The sequence below is a fragment of the Mercenaria mercenaria genome, chromosome 4 (genome assembly GCF_021730395.1).
Source record: "Mercenaria mercenaria strain notata chromosome 4, MADL_Memer_1, whole genome shotgun sequence".
Lineage (NCBI taxonomy): Eukaryota > Metazoa > Mollusca > Bivalvia > Venerida > Veneridae > Mercenaria > Mercenaria mercenaria.
The window spans coordinates 76,255,479-76,277,772 of NC_069364.1; the positions used below are offsets into that span (position 1 = coordinate 76,255,479).

The 22,294-nt window shown below is 35.4% G+C and overlaps 2 protein-coding genes across 2 annotated transcripts in view; one reads left to right on the plus strand and one right to left on the minus strand.

Moving 5' to 3' along the window:
* The window catches only part of LOC123552181 (exostosin-2-like), a 23,404-nt gene extending 16,337 nt beyond the window's left edge, over positions 1-7,067 (minus strand). Inside the window, exons 1-2 of the mRNA XM_045341632.2 lie at positions 6,874-7,067; positions 514-850 (exon numbers count right to left, since the gene is read on the minus strand). Coding sequence (XP_045197567.2) covers positions 514-819 — 306 coding nt within the window. The 5' untranslated portion in view covers positions 820-850; positions 6,874-7,067. The remainder of the gene's footprint in view (positions 1-513; positions 851-6,873) is intronic.
* LOC123552180 (probable methyltransferase-like protein 25) lies at positions 7,066-21,563 on the plus strand. The gene is made up of 7 exons (XM_045341631.2): positions 7,066-7,146; positions 8,699-9,385; positions 11,273-12,215; positions 14,945-15,069; positions 16,650-16,814; positions 18,127-18,273; positions 19,406-21,563. Exons 2-7 carry the CDS (start codon positions 8,714-8,716, stop codon positions 19,514-19,516), a joined length of 2,163 nt encoding a protein of 720 aa, XP_045197566.2. The 5' UTR covers positions 7,066-7,146; positions 8,699-8,713; the 3' UTR covers positions 19,517-21,563.
* The last annotated feature ends 731 nt before the right edge of the window (positions 21,564-22,294 follow it).

The window sequence follows — 22,294 nt, forward strand, 5'->3', positions numbered from 1 at the left end:
AGCTGCAGAATGAGGACATTCACTTATTTCTATATAAATGTTGTTGAATGAGCTTTCGAGCTTAAATATCATACTTAAAATTTGACCAACACATATTTTTCAGCTTAAGTATTATATTGATAAACATGGTATCCATGTATTTTTGAGCTTAAGTATTATATTGATAAACATGGTATCCATGTATTTTTGAGCTTAAGTATTATATTGATAAACATGGCATCCATGTATTTTTGTGCTTAAGTATTATATTGATAAGCATGATGTCCAAAAGCATTTTGAAAATAAACGTACTTCTCAGCATAAAAAAAACTTACAAAATAGAAATAATCAGTAAGCAGTGCAAAACTTTAGGTATTACTAGCAAAACAAATAGTTCAACATAATTTTCCATTCAAAATCCATCATAATGGTTATATGCCTATGAGTTAAAGGTCTTTAATCTTATGTTAGAACTTACAATGCAGTTCTTTACATACTTATATCAATGTGTACTTTAGCATATTTTTTTTTTACCTGCTGTATGGGGTAAACATAGACACTTATTTTTGTCTGATCATTGTATCCACACTCATACACATTGAAACATTTGTGAAAAGTACACAATTCATCCCTCTCATCAGCCAATGGACTGTCATTGCGGATATCTATTGGTGGACCTGTAGGAAGCCTCACAGACTTGAACTTGTCTGCGCCCACCTCCTGCAGTGTCTTCTCAGGCCATACCAGAACTATCACAGCCAGTATAATCAGTGCCAGCACTGAGGCAAACAGACAGATGAAAAATTTTGTGTAGATGGAACGACTCAGCTTCTTGCCCATACTTCCAGTGTGTTCAATAAAAAAATCAATTCTGAAATGCAGTAAGAAAAGAAATATAGTTTCAACATTTACTCTGCTAAATTTCTAAAATGGACTGGTCCATCATTCAATTAAGGCAGTTTCATTTATTATTCGAAGGGATGGTCACTGAAAATTTACTGACTGAATTGCGAACAGTGCAGACCAAAATCAGCCTGCACAGTAGTGCAGGCTGATCTTGGTCTGCACTGGTCGCAAAGACAGAATCACTCGCTGCCGGCAGGCTAAAGGTTAAACAAGGCTAAACTGACCATGCTTTCTTTTATAAATCAAAAGTACAAATTGCAAGATATATATTATACACGCAGAAAAAGATGATCACAATTTTATACTAGGTAAAGCTCTGAAATATCAGTAATATAACCATTAGTTTAACCTTTACCCTGCTAAATTTCTAAAATGGACTGGTCTATCATTCAATTTGGGCAGTATCATTTATTATTTGAAGGGATCTTCAATGAAAATTTACTGACCGAACAGCAAACAGTGCAGATCAAGATCAGCATGCAGGCTGATCTTGGTCTGCACTGGTTGCAAAGGCAAAATCACTTGCCGCCAGCAGGCTAAAGGTTAATTCAAAAGAAATGTTATGTTGCAATTTAACTTCATTACTGACCGTTAATCACACATAAACAGACAGTGAGATGTAACAATGTACTATGATGAATTGATTTATTCGGTAACAAAATATTATACTGATGTAAGTATATAATATTATCGTATGCCTTTAAACTGATCATGACTATAGTCTTGATACTATAGCTTCAGCTGTCATTCAAGTACAGCGCTAATAGTGTTATTTCTAGAGCGACACAGCGGGGCGCCCCACCCTGCCCTTTTTAACTGCTGTCACGCTGCCCTTATAATGTGCCCTCCTGCCTTTGATTTTCTGCTAAATCCCGCTCTTTATCCTGTGGACATGCCTCGCCGATTTTTTTTATCAGCAAATTAAGTCACAGCGAGTGCACACAGGTCATGAGAATCAATGAAGTGTTACAATTAATTGAAAAAGTACTGATAAAGTATTGATTATGTGTACTGTAAAAAAGCATCAATTAATAAATTATCCTAAGCAGCCAGCTATCGAACGTAAAGTGCCCTAAAATTCTTGCAGCAGCTTTAAGTTAACCATGTTAGCCCTGTAAAATTTCTTCAGCAGCTTAGTAGACCATTGTTATAAAAAGCCACACTTGACGGGTGCTGAGCAAATAGTTTTTAATACTTTAAAGAAATTTAGTTCTCCCAGTGTTTGCTAAGTCTAAAAAGGGCCTCATTCTTGCAAAAAGGGATAATTATGTATCTTGAATTAAGTCACCATTTAGTGTGAAAACTGTTGAAGTTAAAGCAATAGCTTGATAGTTTAGAAAAAGTTGACTTAAACAATACCAACCAAGAAAAGATTTTCTAATCAAAAGGGCAATAATATTGCAAAAGCGATGAGTTATTTCTTGCTGTCAGTCTTAGATGGTGAACAAGTGTTCAATTCAAGCATAGCTTTGATAGTTAAGGAAAAAGTTGACCTAAACATAAAACTACCAAGAAATCTGATTTTCTAATCCAAAAGGGGCCATAAATCTGCAAAAGCAGGACGATATGTTCTGCTGTACAGGTCAACTTATGAGGGACATTGCAAGTTTTAAAGCAATACTGATGTTAGGATTAAACTGACCTAAACAAACTTAACCAAAAAACTGATTTTCTAAGTCAAAAGGCATAAACTTGCAAAAAGCAGATGAGTTATGTTTTGAGACAGGCACTTTAGGAAAATTTATTTAATCAGCAAATTAAGTCACAGCAGTTGACCACAAAACTAGTCCATGAGAATCATGAATTTTCTTAATTGAAAAAGTATTGAAAAGTATGATATATGTGTACATGTCACAATTGAAAAGCATCAATTAATAATATTATACGTTAAAGCACCTACTGATTAACCGAGCACAGCGAAAAGTGCCCTGATAAAATTTCTTCATCAACTTTAGTTCAAACATCATTTAGATAATAAGTATATATCTTTGCAGTCTGATCCTACCTTAATTTCAACTAGAAAATCCACAAATTTTATTGAATTTCGAAAGCAAAAATAAGTTTAAAATATCCGTTCACGATTCTAATTACATCCGATGTCGTATGCAAATTTAAAATTTAATCAAAGGCCTGAATGGCCTGAGTCGGCTAATGATTGATGAAATGACAGTATAGTCTACCAGTTTCAGTTTGTTTTTAGTTTTATTCTTAAAATTTAATAACACAGCTCGATATTTACCCAAAATATTATATCCGGATACGATTACACTTTTCTCCAGTTTGAACAATATATTTTACAAATTGTGATGATACGAAGACATTTAGCAGCAATTGGCAGTATCTGACATTGAAGTTTACGGTTAAATTACCTCTTATTTAAATCTTTTCATAAAAAAGTTGTTTCGTTTCGTGAAAGCAGCCAAACAGACGATCTACTTTCGATTTCAAAAACTACAAGAAAATACAATTTAATGTTTCGCCGATTTGTTTATTTCTCAAAAAATAAGAATTAAAATCATTTTTAATATCAGTAGTAACTAAACAAACCAGTAAGAGCTTCTTTTTCCGATAATTTATCCGTTTACTGACTGCAAAATTCAACCCACACAAAGTTTATAGAAATCATACGATGCGTGTATACGTTCAATGTGGGAGAATGAAGGCTGATCTGCTATGTTACCTAATGCATTCAGACGATTCAGATTTTGTTTTTAAAAAAGCATTGTGTGCGTTTCTGTAATTTTATATACGTTTTTATACGCTTAGAAATTATTAGACATGCGTATTTGCATTATTTCTATACGTAATTTACGCTAATACGCATCTTATCTGGAGCCCTGTGAAACTATTTTTTGTCTTTCACTGGATGTTACCCAAGCTTTGTAAGCCTGCGCAATTCTTAAAATGCACATTTATGCTTAATGAGTTACATTCGAGTATTGCACAATTACAAGTCATAAATATGACAGATTACATTGTATATTGGTCATAGCAAAGGGAATTGACACAACTTAACTTCATTCATGCAGTGAACTGTTTGAAGTTTGAGAAATCTAATGGCACTATATCCCTTCACTGTGTTATTTGGTCCATTTTGAGAATCGTTGGATAGCAAGGACACGTCAAAATGCTTTCAGCCTTTAGCCGACTCAAAAAAATTAAAAAAAGTACCAAGGATGACAATGATGTGGCAACACTTTCGCACTAGAGTTAACAGCTACACGATAGTGAACTAGAACAACAACTACAAATTTTCCACAATTTGTTCAAAAAAGCTGAATATAAGTGTTATTTTTAGCTCACATGTCACAAAGTGACAATGTGAGCTTTTGTGATCACGCAGCGTCTGTCGTCCGCGCCTGCGTACGTGCATCCGTGCGTGCGTACATTTTTGCTTGTGACCACTCTAGAGGTCACATTTTTCATGGGATCTTTATGAAAGTTGGTCAGAATGTTTATCTTGATGATATCTAGATCAAGTTCGAAACTGGGTCAACTGCGATCAAAAACTAGGTCAGTAGGTCTAGAAATAGAAAAACCTTGTGACCTCTCTCGTGGCCATACTTTTCAACGGATCTTCATGAAAGTTATTCAAAATGCTCATCTTGATGATATCTAGGTCAAGTTCAAAACTGGGTCACGTGCCATCAAAAACTAGGTCAGTAGGTCAAATAATAAAAAAACCTTGTGACCTGGTCAGAATGTTCACCTTGATGATATCTAGGTCAAGTTCGAAACTGGGTCACATGCCATCAAAAACTAGGTCAGTAGGTCAAACAACAAAAAAACCTTGTGACCTCTCTAGAGGCCATATTTTTCATGGGATCTGTATGAAAATTGGTCAGAATTTTTATCTTGAAGATATCTAGGTCAAGTTCGAAACTGGGTCAACTGCGGTCAAAAACTAGGTCAGTAGGTCTAAAAATAGAAAAGCCTTGTGACCTCTCTAGAGGCCATACTTTTCAATGGATCTTCATGAAAGTAAGTCAGAATGTTCATCTTGATGATATCTATGTCTTGTTCGAAACTTGGTCACGTGTTTTTAATAACTAGGTCAGTAGGTCAAATAACAAAAAAGCCTTGTGACCTCTCTAGAGGCCATATTTTTCATGGGATCTATATGAAAATTGGTCTAAATGTTCATCTTGATGATATCTAGGTCAGGTTTGAAACTGGGTCAACTGCAATCAAAAATTAGGTCAGTAGGTCTAAAAATAGAAAAACCTTGTGACCTCTCTAGAGGCCATACTTTTGAATGGATCTTCATGAAAATTGGTCAGTATGTTCACCTTGATGATATCTAGGTCAATTTTGAAACTGGGTCACGTGCGGTCAATAACTAGGTCAGTAGGTCAAATAATAAAAAATCTTGTGACCTCTCTAGAGGCCATATTTTGATATCTAGGTCAGATTCAACACTGGGTCACATGAGCTCAAAAACTAGGTCACAATGTCAAATAATAGAAAAAAACGACATCATACTCTGTTTAAAACTGGGTCATGTGGGGACAGGTGAACGATTCAGGACCATCATGGTCCTCTTGTTTATAATAAGTATCATCATAATTTGAGGAATTATCTCTGGTTTACCTTAGTGAGTCAAGTAAATTGAGAAAAAAAAACAACTTTTACACAACATTCCAAAAGTGTACCAGTATCCGGATAGTACATTTTGGATATATATTTTTTACAGACTTTTTTTAGCACTTTTCTGTTAGTGAAATATTGATGAAAGACTTGATTAATATGACATGAATTTCATACATGTAAGTTTACAATGTAACCTGAAACTGACCTTATTATCATGATCTTGGTTTTAAGCTTATATAAACATGTATCATATTCATATAAATAAGTTGACATCCTTGGTGACATTTTTTAAGAAAAAGGCTTCAATGAATAGTCTGACCAAAAATATAAAGTAATGTAAAACCATTTGTAAACTCTATTACTGCATGGTCTTAGGAACATATCTAAATTACCATTTTATTCTGTGATATATATAAGTATGCAATAATTATAAATGTTATGAATACATAACTATAGTATAAACATCTTGAAATGTATAACTACTGTTGTGGTAACTTTTCCATTTAAAATGGCACTCTGCCCTATTTTGGCAGCACCCTGCCCCTTTTAGACAGCACCCTGCCCTTTTTGAGCTCTAGAAATAACACTAGCTAATATAGTCAAAATAATTTGATGGTCAGATTGTTTTATATTTGTGACAGCCAATCTAACCGTCAAAACTTCGAAGGACCAAAATAATGGAGGAGAACTCACAGTACTTACACAGTCATGTAAAGTTATTGGTTTTATCACTTACACATTATGTGACATATTGCCGTGTAGACGCGGTAAACATTATTGAATCATGTACAGTATATACACAGGTTTAAATCACCAGAAAATTCGTAATTTTGGAAATTATTTGTTTTGGTCCAAATCATTTAATTATTTTTACATAAATCAATGACAGATGAATTGAATCCCCTTTTGATATATATAAGTTTTATTTGAATTTATGCAACAAAATCAGCATTTAAACCCAAATCGACAGCAATGACAATTTGATCAGAAATTTCCTCTACTATTTTAATGTTTCGAGTGTTTGATCGAGTGTTGATATTAATATTACCTATAAGAAAAATAATTCAATATTTCCTAGGATCGCGTCAAATTAGTTGGACAAAGCGCTTATAGTATTGTATCTGCATGAAGATAGCTACAGCCTGGCTGGTATGCGGAATCCAGAATGGAATATATGAAAAGGGCCAATTTATGTCATTTTTCAATTGTTGATATCTTAAGTATCCATTCTAAAAATGTATGTGAAATACTCAAATAATGGCCTCAGTTACCAGTATGGATAATTGATCTAGTGAAAAAAAAGCACTCAGGTTTGCATATGAACCTAATGGGATTTTACTATTATACATAATACAAAAGATACTTGATGGATAGAAAACAGGCTAGGCATTCAATTACCTGACGAGTGAGCTCTTCCCTTCTGACAAGCGTAAAAGTTCCAAAAAATGAAAAAAATTAGTTAAACTCAACGTTTATTAAGGAAGATGATACTCATATAACAAAGGAATCATGAAGGAAAACCTATTATGTAATGAATGAAAGTCAGGAATTCCCATTAAAAACTAATTATCGAATTTGACAACAGACTTCCTCCATTTTGTCGGTGCCAACGTAAAAGTCTACTTGGTTCAAAGATCCCACCAAATTTAGTATGTTTAGAGGTTGTCATAGGTAATATTTCACTTCTTTTATGCAAAGATATTGAAATTATTTAGAGTTATGTTATGAGTATCGCATGAGTAGATGCCACCTCTTAAACACTTTTCATTAACAGATTAAGAAACCTATTATTCGGATATAAAGATTTTTGACCAGCTAGAACATAGATATGAAACGTTAAAGTTCAGGACGCTAGGAACAGATACTTAGGGGTCAGTGCCCATCTCCCTTCCTCTGCCCACGTCAACTGTCGGCCAATATCTTTCAGCCTTTTAAAAAAACTTAGCCTTACTCATTTGGCTTATCGGGATGATTTATTTTATGATCTGATATTTTATAGTTGTCATTCCACTCAAAAGTTATCACGATGTCCTGAAGCATCCTATTATTTGGACTAAAACAAACTGAGCTTTGTTCTTTTTATCATCTGTCATATTTTGTTACCTTACATATTAACTTACACTGTACATAAAATTTGACAAATGAATCATGCAATTGGCCTTACTCGTTTGGCTTATCTGGATGGCATATTTTATGATGTGATATTTTGATTTCCATTCAGCTCTTCCTCTATCCAACTCGTACCGCATGCAGTCAGCTTGTCCTTATTTGGGTCATTTCACCCCCACGCTTGACAATTTCAAATTCAATTCACCATGGTCATTTGTCTCCCTTTTTCGGCCTGGGGCCTTTTTTACTTTTTTCTCATAAATTTTGCTAGAGTGTGATTGAAATAATTATAATATGTTATATGTATTTATTTTATGCCTGAAAATATGAAAATTTTACTTTAAAATACTTTTAGTATAAAAGAACCAATTTTATGTTAAATTTAACCTGTCATTCCCTGAATCAGCCAAATCAATGACTTTTCAGGTGATTGATCATAATTAACACTTTTCCAAGTACCCTTGTGTAATGAGTTGACCAAACTGGGACAAGTTGACTCTGAGACGAGTTGACTTGGGGATGAGTTAATTTACTTAGGGACAAGTTGATGTGATACCTATAGATTTTAGTTGCTGTCTCAGGTAATCATGGTAATAGGACAGTGAGAGTTAAAAAGTTATTACAGGTCCCAAAACGTTCTGTTATTTGGATTATCGAAACTATGGTACGTGGCATAAAACTGCTACCACTTAAGTATTAGTTTTCATGGAAACTTTCACAAAAATAATGAAGGTTTTCTTGAAAACTAAAAATATCATGAAAACAGATATTTATTTCACGAATGTAAGATAAAGAAGGAAAATTTGCGTTTGTTTTAAAAAAAAATCTGATTTATTGATTACTATAAATTTGCTTCATGAAAATTACATTTTTTCTGTAAAACATGTGTTTTTATATATTACAACATAGTGCATTTATTTAAATATAAATTGGGAAATTTCTAGAATATATATAGGAATGGGCATTGATCAAATATCTTGAAATTCTTAGACATTTTGTCAATTAACTTCATATTGCTAGGTGGATGTGTTAAAAAAACATTCCTAGCAATTTGTTTGCTGGTTGTACATTTGTATATGCAGCAAAAGTGGTTTAACAGTATATATTTTTTCAGGTATTGGATCACAATATGGCAGGTGTACAGGGGCTTAAGTTGCAGCACATAGAGAACAGTTTGGAGCAAATTGCTCAGTTTTTGATTCCCTGTCTACCCTTAGCAAATGCTCATGCCACAGATTTCATCACTGAAAATTATTGGGACACACTCATACCAGTGGGAGTCAGAAAAGAACTGCTGGCTTTGTCACAGGAACAATTGAGAAACCTACCGTGTGCTGCATCCACGCATGTGAACAGAACATGTACACAAGGTAGACATGATACTGATTCAGCCAAAGAAAAGGAGGAAAGTACTGAAGACACTGAGAACAATGCAAATTATGGTGATAATTTAAACCAAACTGACGAATATGAAATTAATTGTCACAGCAACAATGATTCAAATAATGATTCAAACAAACAGGATGAGGACCGGTGTACTGGCAAGTGTAAGACAATAAATGACCAACACAAAGAATTCCGGTTTCCATACAGGTGTATAGATGATTTCTTGAGTGAAGCAAGATCTTATACTATAGAAGGTATAGGCATGGCTGTATCACCACATGATCTGCTGTGTGGTTTGGGTGCTGACAGGGATGAGGTATTTGTTGGTACATACATGAATCAGAAGAAGAGTCACGAAATAGAGGTTATGTCAAAGGTTTGTGCAGCACTGGCTGAATGTTTGGATTGTAAATTGGTAAGATGTTTTTCTTGAAACTGAAAGTTGATTTGGCTGTTTGACTTTTCAGAGATAATTGTTGATAATTATAAAGAATTTTGTAAATGTAGTTTGTTTACTGTTGAAATTCTTCTTTACACAGTATTGTTAAAGCTCAGTTGTAAATGTCAACACATTTGTTCAAACTGTCTGTTTGGAACTTGGTATCTTACCGTTTGTGAGTTACATGGGGTCTGTTGCAGATTTTTTCTGTGATGTAATGATTGTTATATTTTTCTTTGATCACTGGTTGAGAGCTCAAAATACTTTTTCTATCCTAATATAGCACTGGATGTGTATTTATAGATCTGTATAAATTAAACTATAATAACTTGCATTTTTAGCTCGACTATTCGAAGAATAGTCTAGCTATTCTACTCACCCTGGCGTCGGCGTCGGCGTCAGCGTCACACCTTGGTTAAGTTTTTGCATGCAAGTACATACAGCCATCAATTAAAGGCATATAGCTTTGAAACTTATTTTTTCTTTTTCTAGGTCAATTACCAACCTCTCTGGGTCAAGTCCCATAACTCTGACATGTATTTTGAGCAAATTATGCCCCCTTTTGGACTTAGAAAATTTTGGTTAAAGTTTTACATGCAAGTTACTATCTCCAAAACTAATGCAGATATTGATTTGAAACTTCACATGTGTCTTCGGGGTTATAAAACTAGTTGATAGCAGCAAGTCCCATAACTCTGACTTTCATTTTGGCCAAATTACGCCCCCTTTTGGACTTAGAAAATTCTGGTTAAAGTTTTGCGTGCAAGTACATACAGCTATTTCTAAAAGGCATATAGATTTGAAACTTATTTTTTCTTTTTCTAGATCAATTACCAACCTCACTGGGTCAAGGCCCATAACTCTGACATGTATTTTGAGCAAATTATGCACCCTTTTAGACTTAGAAAATTTTGGTTAAAGTTTTACATGCAAGTTACTATCTCCAAAACTAATGCAGATATTGATTTGAAACTTCACATGTGTCTTCGGGGTTATAAATCTAGTTGATAGCAGCAAGTCCCGTAACTCTGACCTTCATTTTGGCCAAATTATGCCCCCTTTTGGACTTAGAAAATTCTTGTTAAGGTTTTGCGTGCAAGTACATACAGCTATTTCTAAAAGGCATATAGATTTGAAACTTATTTTTTCTTTTTCTAGATCAATTACCAACCTCACTGGGTCAAGTCCCATAACTCTGACATGTTTTTTGAGCAAATTATGCCCCCTTTTAGACTTAGAAAATTTTGGTTAAAGTTTTACATGCAAGTTATTATCTCCAAACTAATGCAGATATTGATTTGAAACTTCACATGTGCCTTCGGGGTTATAAAACTAGTTGATAGCAGCAAGTCCCATAACTCTGACCTTCATTTTGGCCAAATTATGTCCCCTTTTGGACTTTGCAAATTCTGGTTAAAGTTTTGCATGCAAGTACATACAGCTATTACTAAAAGGCATATAGATTTGAAACTTATTTTTTCTTTTTCTAGATCAATTACCAACCTCACTGGGTCAAGACCCATAACTCTGACATGTATTTTGAGCAAATTATGCCCCCTTTTAGACTTAGAAAATTCTGGTTAAAGTTTTACATGCAAGTTTCTATCTCCAAAACTAATACAGATATTGAATTGAAACTTCACATGTGCCTTCGGGGTTATAAAACTAGTTGATAGCAGCAAGTCCCATAACTGATATGCATTTTGGTCAAATTATTCCCCCTTTTGAACTTAAAACTCTTTTGATATTTAACCTTTTTGGGTAATATTTTCCTGCTTCTGGGACAATATTTCGAATAGTCGAGCTTGGCTGTCTTACGGACAGCTCTTGTTAACACATTTTCTCTAAATGGTATAATTACAGGTTGTTGATTTTGGAAGTGGAAAGGGTTACCTAGGAAACCATCTTAGTTTACAATACGAGCTTCCTGTTCTTGGTATAGATGCAGCTTCTACAAACACTCAGTCTGCTGAGAAACGGAACACAGTCATAGATAAACAGTGGCACAGTCTAGCCAGAAATAAGCTTCTTGAATCAGAAGGGAGAAAATTGACAAAGAAAGAGAAAAAGAAACTAAAACAAAAAGAGGTGACAAGCAGACAAGCTGGTGATATAGAAGCTGATTATGAGGAAACTAGTGAATATTCAAACGTTGTTAAAACAAACAAAGTAGTAGAAAATGGTTCAGAAATAGAATCTATGATTAAAACTAAATCTGATGAAACTTTTGAAATAAATGTAGCAATTTATACAGCAAGTATTAAACTAAGCAAAACAGTTTTAAATGAAACAAAATTTGTTCCATGTACTACATTTATTGATAAAAAGACTAACTTTCTACACCTTGCCAAACTTCATTTTCCAGGACTCTTTCTAGAACATAAGTATGTAAACGACCATAAACAAAGTTTATCTATTAAGGAAAAATGTGACTCAGCAAAAATGTTAGAACTGGATTTTGGAGAGGACTTTTCAGTTGTGAAGAATCAATGTAGTAATGTATCATCTTTAGTAGGAAAAGGCCAGGTAACTTGTGCAGACACTAATAATGCAAGTGTTTGTTCATGTTTCAACAAAGCTACAGATAGTTTTGATATTGATAACAGTTGTAAATCTAAAAGAACAGTATGTGCTGATGTCAGTAAACAGTTCAGCATGATGTTGGCTGGTCTACATACATGTGGTAATCTAGCTAGTACATCAATGGAGGTGTTTGTTCACAGTGATCAGTTGAAAGTTCTTTGTAATATTGGTTGTTGCTACCATTTGATTGACGAAAAGTACCTTGATAAGACACAAACTGATGGTAAGAAAACATGGTCCTTTGATATTCATTTTAAGTTTCCCATTTCAAAAGCAAGAGTGTGACATTTGGTTCATGACATCTACAGTTTCTTTCGGTTTTAGCTTTACTGTAGAAAATACATGGAGAGCTATCATACTCACTGTTGCAACATTGTCCACATCCAAATTTGGTTAATATTTTGATTTACTTTCACTCTATCTCAGTAATTAATCAATGAATTTGCTTTAAAAGTGTTCCTTATTAGCACACATATCTTATGACACAAGTGCCAGAACTCGGACATGAATTTTCAAGAATTATGCGCCCTTTGCACTTAAGCTTTTTGGTGAAAGTTTTGATGCACTTCCACTCTATCACTTTCATTCTATCTGTGTGATAACTAAATAGATGCGATCCAAACTTAAAACACTTGTTACTCATAATCACCCATATCCTTTGACACAAGGCTTATAATTCTGGCCTTTTTCACCACTTTGTATTAAAATAATCAAGTGCTGTCTCCTTGAGTAGCGCATGTTAGCTTGATGATTTGCAGAATAGTTGGAGCTATTGCACTCAGCCAGCAGCACTGGTGTCTGGATTGGTTAATCTGATGTCTTAGTCATCACTTGTTGTAATGGATTGAAACTTTACACACTTACTCTCTGTGGTAAATTTACATGCATTGCAAAAAAGCCATAACTCTGTTTTGCCTTTAAACAAAGTTATTCCCCATTTTTGGAGTGGACAATTCTTTGTTGTTATGCCCCCATATATTTATGTGGAGGGTATATAGCGTTGCTGCTGTCTGTATTCCAAAACCTTGTGTGTGCAACTCCTCCCGCCCTATCAGCTTGATTTGCTTCAGACTTTCACAGATGAACAACCTTGATGTGCAGATGACCATAAAGGAATGATTTTTTTCTGTAGATATTTTGCTGCAGTTGTGGCCCATTGACCTATGGACACAATTTCTAGTTTTTAACCAGGTTTTCAACGAAAACCTGAGTTATTAGACTGGGGTAGATGTCGGTCGGGCGGGCGGGCGGGTGGCGGTGGCGGCGGCGGCGGCGGCGTCAAACTGGTGTTTCCGGTCAATAACTTTTGTTTCGGTTAAGATATTTGAATAAAACTTGGTATGTATGTAGCTTATATCAAGACAAAGGCTGGGATTGATTTTGGGGTTTCTGGGGTCAAGGTCAAGGTCACTGTTACTTTAAATAGAAAAAGGGTTTCCGGTCAATAACTTTTGTTTCGGTAAAGATATTTGAATAAAACTTGGTATGTATGTAGCTTATATCAAGACAAAGGCTTGGATTGATTTTGGGGTTTCTGGGGTCGAGGTCAAGGTCACTGTTACTTAAAATAGAAAAAGGGTTTCCGGTCAATAACTTAACTTAGGAATGAGCTATCATGATGAAACTTGGTGTATAGAAAACTTATATAAAGTTGTAGCTTGGGATTGATTTTGGGGTTTCTGGGATCAAGGTCAAGGTCATTGTTACTAAAAATAGGGTTAGGGTTAGGGTTAGCATATCTTCTACATGCATGGAGGGATTTTGATGAAAGTTAGCACAATTGTTCACCATCATGAGACGGAGTGTCATGTGCAAGAACCAGGTCCCTAGGTCTAAGGTCAAGGTCACACTTAGAGGTCAAAGGATACAAGCATGAAAACTTTGTCCGGAGCATATCTTCTTCATGCATAGAGGGATTTTGATGTAACTTGGCACAATTATACACCATCATGAGACGAAGTGTCTTGCGCAGTTCCCTTCTTTAGAATTACTTCCCTTTGTTGTTACTATAAATAGCTTATATTGTAACTTTTTCATTACTAGACGTAGGGAAAAATTGAGACCACTTTTCTGTAGTACAACATGCATGTTACATCCAATTTTGAGGTGTATTTTGACCAATCTCTACCTGGTAAGGACTTCTGTGTGGACTTAAAAAAAAAAAAATTGTATTTTTTTTTTTTTTTTTTTTTTTTTTTTTTAAGATTAACTTCCCTTAGTTGTTACTATAAATAACTTATATTGTAACTTTTTTTATAATTGACCGTAGGGAAAAACCAAGACCACTTTTCTGTGGTACAACATAGTTGTTACTTTCTAACTTTAGGTGTATTTTAAGGTATCTCTACCTGGTAAGGAGTTTTTTTGTGGACTTAGAAAAACAAAAGAATTACAATGATTACTAAACAACCACAAAATTAAAATTACATCTGCAAATACAGGTGCTAGAGTAAAGAAATTTGCTGTGACGGGCGTATATTGTGACATTCTGGCACTCTTGTTTATTCTTATGAAAAGTGTTGAAAACCTGGTTTCGTGGCATTGCCGCGTTTCTTGTTTTTCTTTATGGTGGTATCTCTGTGGGAATTATTTGAAACTTCAAACACATTTTCACTTTGGTGGTCTGTCTTGCATTGTGCAGGTTCCATAAGTATGGTTTTTTTTCACAAAGTTATCCTTTTTTTTCAAATTAGCAAATTTTCCTTAAAAACTTTGTGTCTAAGCTGGTGTCACATTTAGCATCATAGGAGGAGAAAATTCTTTGACTGGTACTTATGTTTAAGCAAAGTTGTTGATCCCTTTTGTACCATATTCAATCTCTTAGAAATAAATATTTTGAATAGTCGAGGGTTGCTGTCCTACATTGCCTTTTGTTATCAAATTCATTCCCCCATTCATCATCCAGTGTGATATTGGACTGTCTAAACATTCTGTTGTGTGTTTACATTTCAGGTACTGATGCTTGTCTAAATGGCTTTCCACTGAGTAGATTTCTGAATCAGAAACAGTTTAAACTTGGAAATACAGCAAGAAACCTTGCTTCACAGTCACTACACAGAATTTCTGACTTTGACAAGGTTAGCAACAATATTTTAATAGAATTTTAGCTTGACTATATGAATAATAAGGAGGGCTGTTGAACTTGCCCCAGGGTTGTCGTCAGTCACATTGTTTTCAGGTTAAAGTTTTATGGCAAGCTTTTCAGTTTTTACTATATCTTCTTAACTTCTGCCACTATTATCATCAGAAATCACTTTAGGAATAGTCTAGGTAAGGGACAGATGTCAGGGTACTCTAAAGGTCAAGGTTACAAAGGTCAGATGTTGTAATTGTGTTTGTTTTACGACAAAATTCTCAATTTCACTATTTGTTCTATAATTGTTCAACCTCGTACAAGGATTTTGCATCATTAAAGTTTGCGGCATTCTTGTCCATTTCTGTATCTTATATTGTTTCTTAGCATACCTCCTGGCACTCGATCGCTTACTTCTACATCTCCCCCATTACGAATCCTCTCCCTCCTCCCCAGAAAAGTAATTTTTTCCTACTGTTTCTTGACTGTATATCTCCTACCATAGTTTGATTTCATTAAAAAATACACAGACATAAGACGCAACAGGGAATACTTAAGCTCCACCAGCTTTTTACTCTCCACCTAGTAGAGATCAGTTTCTGGATACAATGAGAATACTAAGCCATTTTACTCACATGCTTGTGTTTTTCCATACTGTTACTAGTACACCTCCTCCTCAGCATCATGCAACCCCCACACAACACATATAGGTAAATAACAATCACTTTCAGATAGTTTAGCAGGTTTACCTTCCAATAGCTCTTATTACTTAACATTATACATGCCATTATACTGATGTTGAACTAAAGTCTAATGTCTGTTGTGTTAGCAGTCAAGTTCAAATACTAGACCAAACCTATAAATGGGTAAACTCTGACAGATATAATACCGCCTCGGTAGCCTAGTGGTAGAGCGTCCGCTTCGAGTGCGGGAGGTCGTGGGTTCGATCCCTGGCCGCGTCATACCAAAGACATAAAAAATGGTACTAGTAGCTTCCTCGCTTGGCGCTCAGCATTAAGAGAATAGTACTAGGACTGGTCAGCCCGGTGTCAGTATAATGTGACTGGGTGGGGTATCATGTCATGTGTCTACGGCGTGATATTCCAGTGAGGCAGCACTATAAAGTTGGGCATTGTGCTCACTGCTACAAGTAGACACCGTCGTTCATATGACTGAAAAATTGTTGAGAAAGACGTTAAACCCGAACACACACACACACACACACAGAGAATTGATATGCTGTGTAATTGTTGTAACAAACATTTGAAGACACCTGTTGGCAATTGCACTGCTGACCTAAAAAGTGATTGTATTTGTACAAGATATTTGAGTAGTGCCTATCAGTTTATCAGAAGTTGAAGTAAAGCTTAATACATATACTAATGTACATATATCAGTTTGTTGATAGTAATAATTGAAACATAACCACTTGTTAAGTACTTCATGATTTCCAGCTTCTTGACCCAAAAGAGTTTGACATCACTATGGGAGTAAAACTGCAGTATTGGTAATCACATATAGATCCTTTCTACAATATGTCCTTATAATTTAAATTTTGTGAAATCTGGAATGATTATGTTTTAGCTGCAAGGAGAGCGATTTTACCCTAGAGCTTTGTTAGAGGTACTAATACACACTGTTTGTGGAGAAAATGTTGAAGTGAAGGGTCTGAGAAGGATTGAGCAGAAGTGTAAATCTACTCGTGAATACCTAGGGAGAGCATGTGATAAACTTGCTATATCTGACAAGGTATGTTTTTCTTCTCTTATCTTTTCTTTTCTGCTCAGGAGACTACTTGGGAATGAATAAATAACTGAAAACAGTTTCTCCTGTTGGAACTTTAGACTTTCTGGCAAAAAAGCATTTTTAGCTCGACTATTCATAGAATAGTAGAGCTATTGGACTCGCCCATGCGTCGGCGTCCGCGTCCGCGTCCCGATTTGGTTAAGTTTTTGTATGTAAGCTGGTATCTCAGCAACCACTTGTGGGAATGGATTGAAACTTCACACACTTATTCACTGTGATAAACTGACTTACATTGCACAGGTTCCATAACTCTGTTTTGCTTTTTTACAAAATTATGCCCCTTTTTTGACTTAGAAATTTTTGGTTAAGGTTTTGTATGTAAGCTGGTATCTCAGTAACCACTTGTGGGAATGGATTGAAACTTCACACACTTATTTACTGTGATAAACTGACTTACATTGCACAGGTTCCATAACTCTATTTTGCTTTTTTACAAAATTATGCCCCTTTTTCGACTTAGAATTTTTTGGTTAAGGTTTTGTATGTAAGCTGGTATCTCAGTACTCACTAATGGGAATGGATTGAAACTTCACACACTTGTTCACTGTCATGATCTGACATGCCCAAAGCAGGTCCCATAACTTTATTTTGCTTTTTTACAAAATAATGCCCCTTTTTCAACATAGAAATTTTTGGTTAAGTTTTTGTATGTAAGCTGGTATCTCAGTATCCACTAATGGGAAAGGATTGAAACTTCACACACTAGTTCACTGTCATGAGCTGATAAGCACTATGCAGGTTCCATAACCCTATTTTACTCTTTTACTAAATTATGCCCCTTTTTCGACTTTCTTATTCATTCAAGCGACAAGGCTGTTAAATAGTCGAGCGTTGCTGTCCTCCGACAGCTCTTGTCTTAAATTGCTCTAACTCACTAACTTTGAAATTCTTAGTCACATTCATACTAACACTTGCCTGACTCTTGGGTATATATTTTTCAAAAACTAGAGATGGTTGGTCTCATAATGTTCAAACTTTATAGGATAATTTTCTCTGCTCAGCAGATGACCTGTAATGTTTTAGGGGTCATTAGGTCAAAGTCTTACATGTTTTGTAACTTGTTTTCTTGTTGAACATAAAAGACCTTCAATAAATCAGGATTTGAATAATGTTGTTAGCTTCAAAGAGGTTTTACAATGTTATTTACTTAAGTTTGGACATGAATATCTCTGCTGCATCTATTCAGTATAACTGTTAGAGTTGTTGTTTCAGTGTTCACATTTTCTTTAGTGCTATTTTCTAAATGTGTGTACAGGTATCTGATGAGATGATAGAGAGTTACATAAGGAAATACAGCGATGATGAGCACAGACTTGCAGCTTTCTTTCAACTCAAGGCTGTCCTTGCTCCATGTATAGAAGCCCTAATTATTCTAGATAGAGTCTGCTTCCTCCTTGAGCAGGTAAGATTGGCTTGTCTGTCTTATAACTATATTTTGAGCTCTGGTGTCTTTAACATGAAAACTGAAAATTGTAAATATAAGGCAAGGTAACTACTGCAGATTGGAGAGTTTTTAGCTCAACTATTTGAAGAGTAAGCAGAACTATTGGACATGACCCTTCATCGGCATCCACGTCCTGATTTATTTAAATTTTTGTATGTAAGCTGATATCTTTGTACCAACTGATGGGAATGGATTGAAACTTCACACACTTCCACTGTGATGAGCAGACTTGCATTGTACAAGTTCCATAACTCGGTTTTGCAGTTTTACAAAATTGTGCCCCTTTATTTGACTTTTATTTTCATTCAATTGACAAGGCTGTTGAATAGTCAAGCGCTGCTGTCGTCCAATGGCTTATATAGGCTTTATTCAGTTATTTCATTCAGTGATTTCATGGTTAGCAACCTTACTTGAAGTGATACCTTAAGAATTTCAGAAAAATGTGAGGGTTTGTATATTTGGACATAATGGAGGTTAATATTCTTGGAGGTTTTTAAATTTTCGAGCGGCATTATTCACAAATACAGTCAAACTTGGTTTGCTCAAATTCGGATAATTTGAACACCGCCCTTCGCTCGAACTCATCGTCAGGCCCTGGCAAAATTCTTACATAATGTAAATTGTTTGATGGCTCAAACTACTGATAACTCAGTTTTGTCATGTTTTAGCGAACAATGTTTTGACTGTATCAGGAAAACTAAAATCAACACACATTGTCCAGTCTGTAGATCAAGTATTTTAATTTCAATACTCACTGTGTGCAGATATCATGCTGAATAATGCAAGATCCTGTAATGTTGTGAAGAGACCAAGTAGCTGTAAAAAATACATCGCCAAAGAGCTGTGTTTATAAAGTCTCTTTTATGATGTATTTGTTCACAGCTTTGTTAAGTTGTATTAAAAGTCAAAAATGTATTACTGCTGCTCATCCTTTGGTAGGGTGAAATATTCAAATATGTTAAAATATAGAAATATGTGAAAATTGGTATTACTAGTAAGTACTTTTCTTTTATAAGAGCAATGATGAGGAACTGATTTTCAACTAGTGCTTTTCTAATATTTGAGTAATGCCCACTTTGTAATTTTCTAGGACCAAGTGAAGGATGTATTCCTTGTAAAGATGTTTGATCCAGTAAAATCTCCAAGATGCTATGGAATAGTGGCCATGAAGAAAACTACTCTTCGAGATGCTTCAAACTGATTGAAACTTTAGGAGGCACTGTTTTGTTACATTTAAAGTGATATGCATCAACCTTACAGTATTAACTGACCATTATGTCATCCTAAATGTTTTTATCTGAAGCAAAAGTAACGTGTGTAGAAAAAAAATTTGTGATGTGATTTACACATTCATTTGACATTGATAACAATTTGTTTTAGATCAATACATTTTGATGCCTTACCTACTAGAGGTTTTTCAACTACTGTGATAACTCACTTCCTGTGATATGCAGACACAAGGGCAGAATGAAATGAGCTGATGCCTTTCATTTTTTTAGCTTGACTATACGAAGTATATGGAGAGCTATCCTACTCAACCAGGTGTCGGCGTCCTTCTGCGTCCCCACCTTGGTTAGTTTTTTTACACTTTCTCTTTTTTCTCCTTGTCTCTGTAATTACTTGATGGATTTGTTTCAAACTTAAAATAGTTATTCCTCATCATCACCCACATCATATGGCACAAGGGCCATAACTCTCACACCACTATTTCATGAATTATCCCCCCTTTTTACTTAGAATTTCAGGTTAAAGTTTTGATGCACTTTCACTCTATCTTAATTATTACTAAATGGATTTGATTCAAACTGAAAGTAGTTGTTCCACATCATCTCCCACATCATATGACACAAGGTCCATAACTCTGATACCAATATTTAATGAATTATCCCCCACTTTTACTTAGAATTTCAAGTTAAAGTTTTAATGCACTTTCACTCTATCTCAGTTATTATGCCCCCCTTCGAAGAAGGAGGGGTATATTATTTTGCAGATGTCGGTCGGTCTATGGGTCGATCTGTATGTAGACCAATCCGTTTACGGATGATAACTCAAGAAAGCTTGGGCCTAGGATCATCAAAGTTGATAGGAAGGTTGGTCATCACCTGCAGATAACCCCTGTTGATTTTGAGATCTGTATGTCAAAGGTCAAGGTCACAGTGACCCTGAACAGTTAAACGGTTTCCGGATGATAACTCAAGAACGCTTGGGCCTAGGATCATGAAAGTTGATAAGGAGGTTGGTCATGACCAGCAGATGACCCCTATTTATTTTGAGGTCAGTATGTCAAAGTTCAAGGTCACAGTGACCCGGAACAGTTAAACGGTTTCCGGATGATAACTCAAGATTGCTTGTGTCTAAGTTCGTGAAAGTTGATAGGGAGGTTGGTCATGACCAGCAAATGACCCCTATTGATTTTGAGGTCAGTAGGTCAAAGGCCAAGGTCACAATGACCAGGAACAGTTAAATGGTTTCCGGGCGATAACTCAAGAACGCTTGGGCCTAGGATCAGGAAAATTGATAGGGAGATTGATCATGACCAGCAGATTACCCCTATTGATTTTGAGGTCATTTGGTTCAAGGTCAGATTGGCCAGGAACAGTTAAACAATTTCTGGACGATAACTTGAGAACGCTTGAGCCAATATTTCATGAATTATCACCCCTTTTTACTTAGAATTTCAGGTTAAAGTTTTGGTGCACTTGCACTCTATCTCAGTTATTACTAAATGGATTTGATTCAAACTTAAAATAGTTGTTCCACGTCATCACCCACATCATATGACACAGGGTGCATAACTCTTGCACCAATATTTTATGAATTATGCCCCCTTTTGGCTTAGAATTATACTTATTTAGTGTTTTGATACACTTAACCTTTATCTCTCTTGAAACTTAATATTTTTGACACAGACTCAAGCTGTTGTGCAATATCTTCATCCACCATTGGAGTCATTAAACACTCCAGTGATAGCTCCAGCTTCCTCAGATGTGCCCAGTTTCACTATCCAGCATCGAAATAGTCGAGCGTGCTGTCTCCTGTGACAGCTCTTATTACTGCCTGTTGTTAAAAAGATACATGAATGTAACCAGATTATTTTAATAAAAGTTTTGTTTTGGTGTGCAGAGAGCTGAACATTGCATTATAGTACAAGCAATAATGAAGACAGGAGACATGAACTGTCTTTACGGTTGACCGATTCAGTTGAATTGTAACACATAAATTGTCTTTAATAAAATTGTTTACATTTATTGTATGCATATTTATTTTTATATGCCCATGAAATGGGACGTTGTGTGGGATCACCTGCAGCAGCCAGCAGGTGGCGTCTACTAAAGTTGTTCACTCACTAACTTGAGTAGTCCTTATCCCATATTCACCTAACTTGGTCAAAATGTTTATGGGTATGATATCTCTGGCAAGTTCAATAACCAGTCAGATAGTCCCACTTTTGAGTTATGACCCTTGATTGACTTAAAATGGCTAAAGCCAATGGTGTCTGCTTAATTAGTAAAGCAATTCTTATCCAACGTTCACCAGACTTGGACTGTTTTTGGGCAGATTACCTTGGCCAAGTTTAATAACCAGTCACTTAAGTCTCCGGGTTTTTGGCCTTTGAATTAGTCTAAATTGAGAAAATGTCAACTTGTCTGCTCAGTAAGAAGTGTTATTAGCTCACCTGTCACAAAGTGACAAGGTGAGCTTTTGTGATCGCGCTGTGTCCGTCGTCCGTCCGTGCGTCCGTCCGTAAACTTTTGCTTGTGACCACTCTAGAGGTCACATTTTTCATGGGATCTTTATGAAAGTTGGTCAGAATGTTCATCTTGATGATATCTAGGTCAAGTTCGAAACTGGGTCACGTGCCTTCAAAAACTAGGTCAGTAGGTCTAAAAATAGAAAAACCTTGTGACCTCTCTAGAGGCCATATATATCACAAGATCTTCATGAAAATTGGTCAGAATGTTCACCTTGATGATATCTA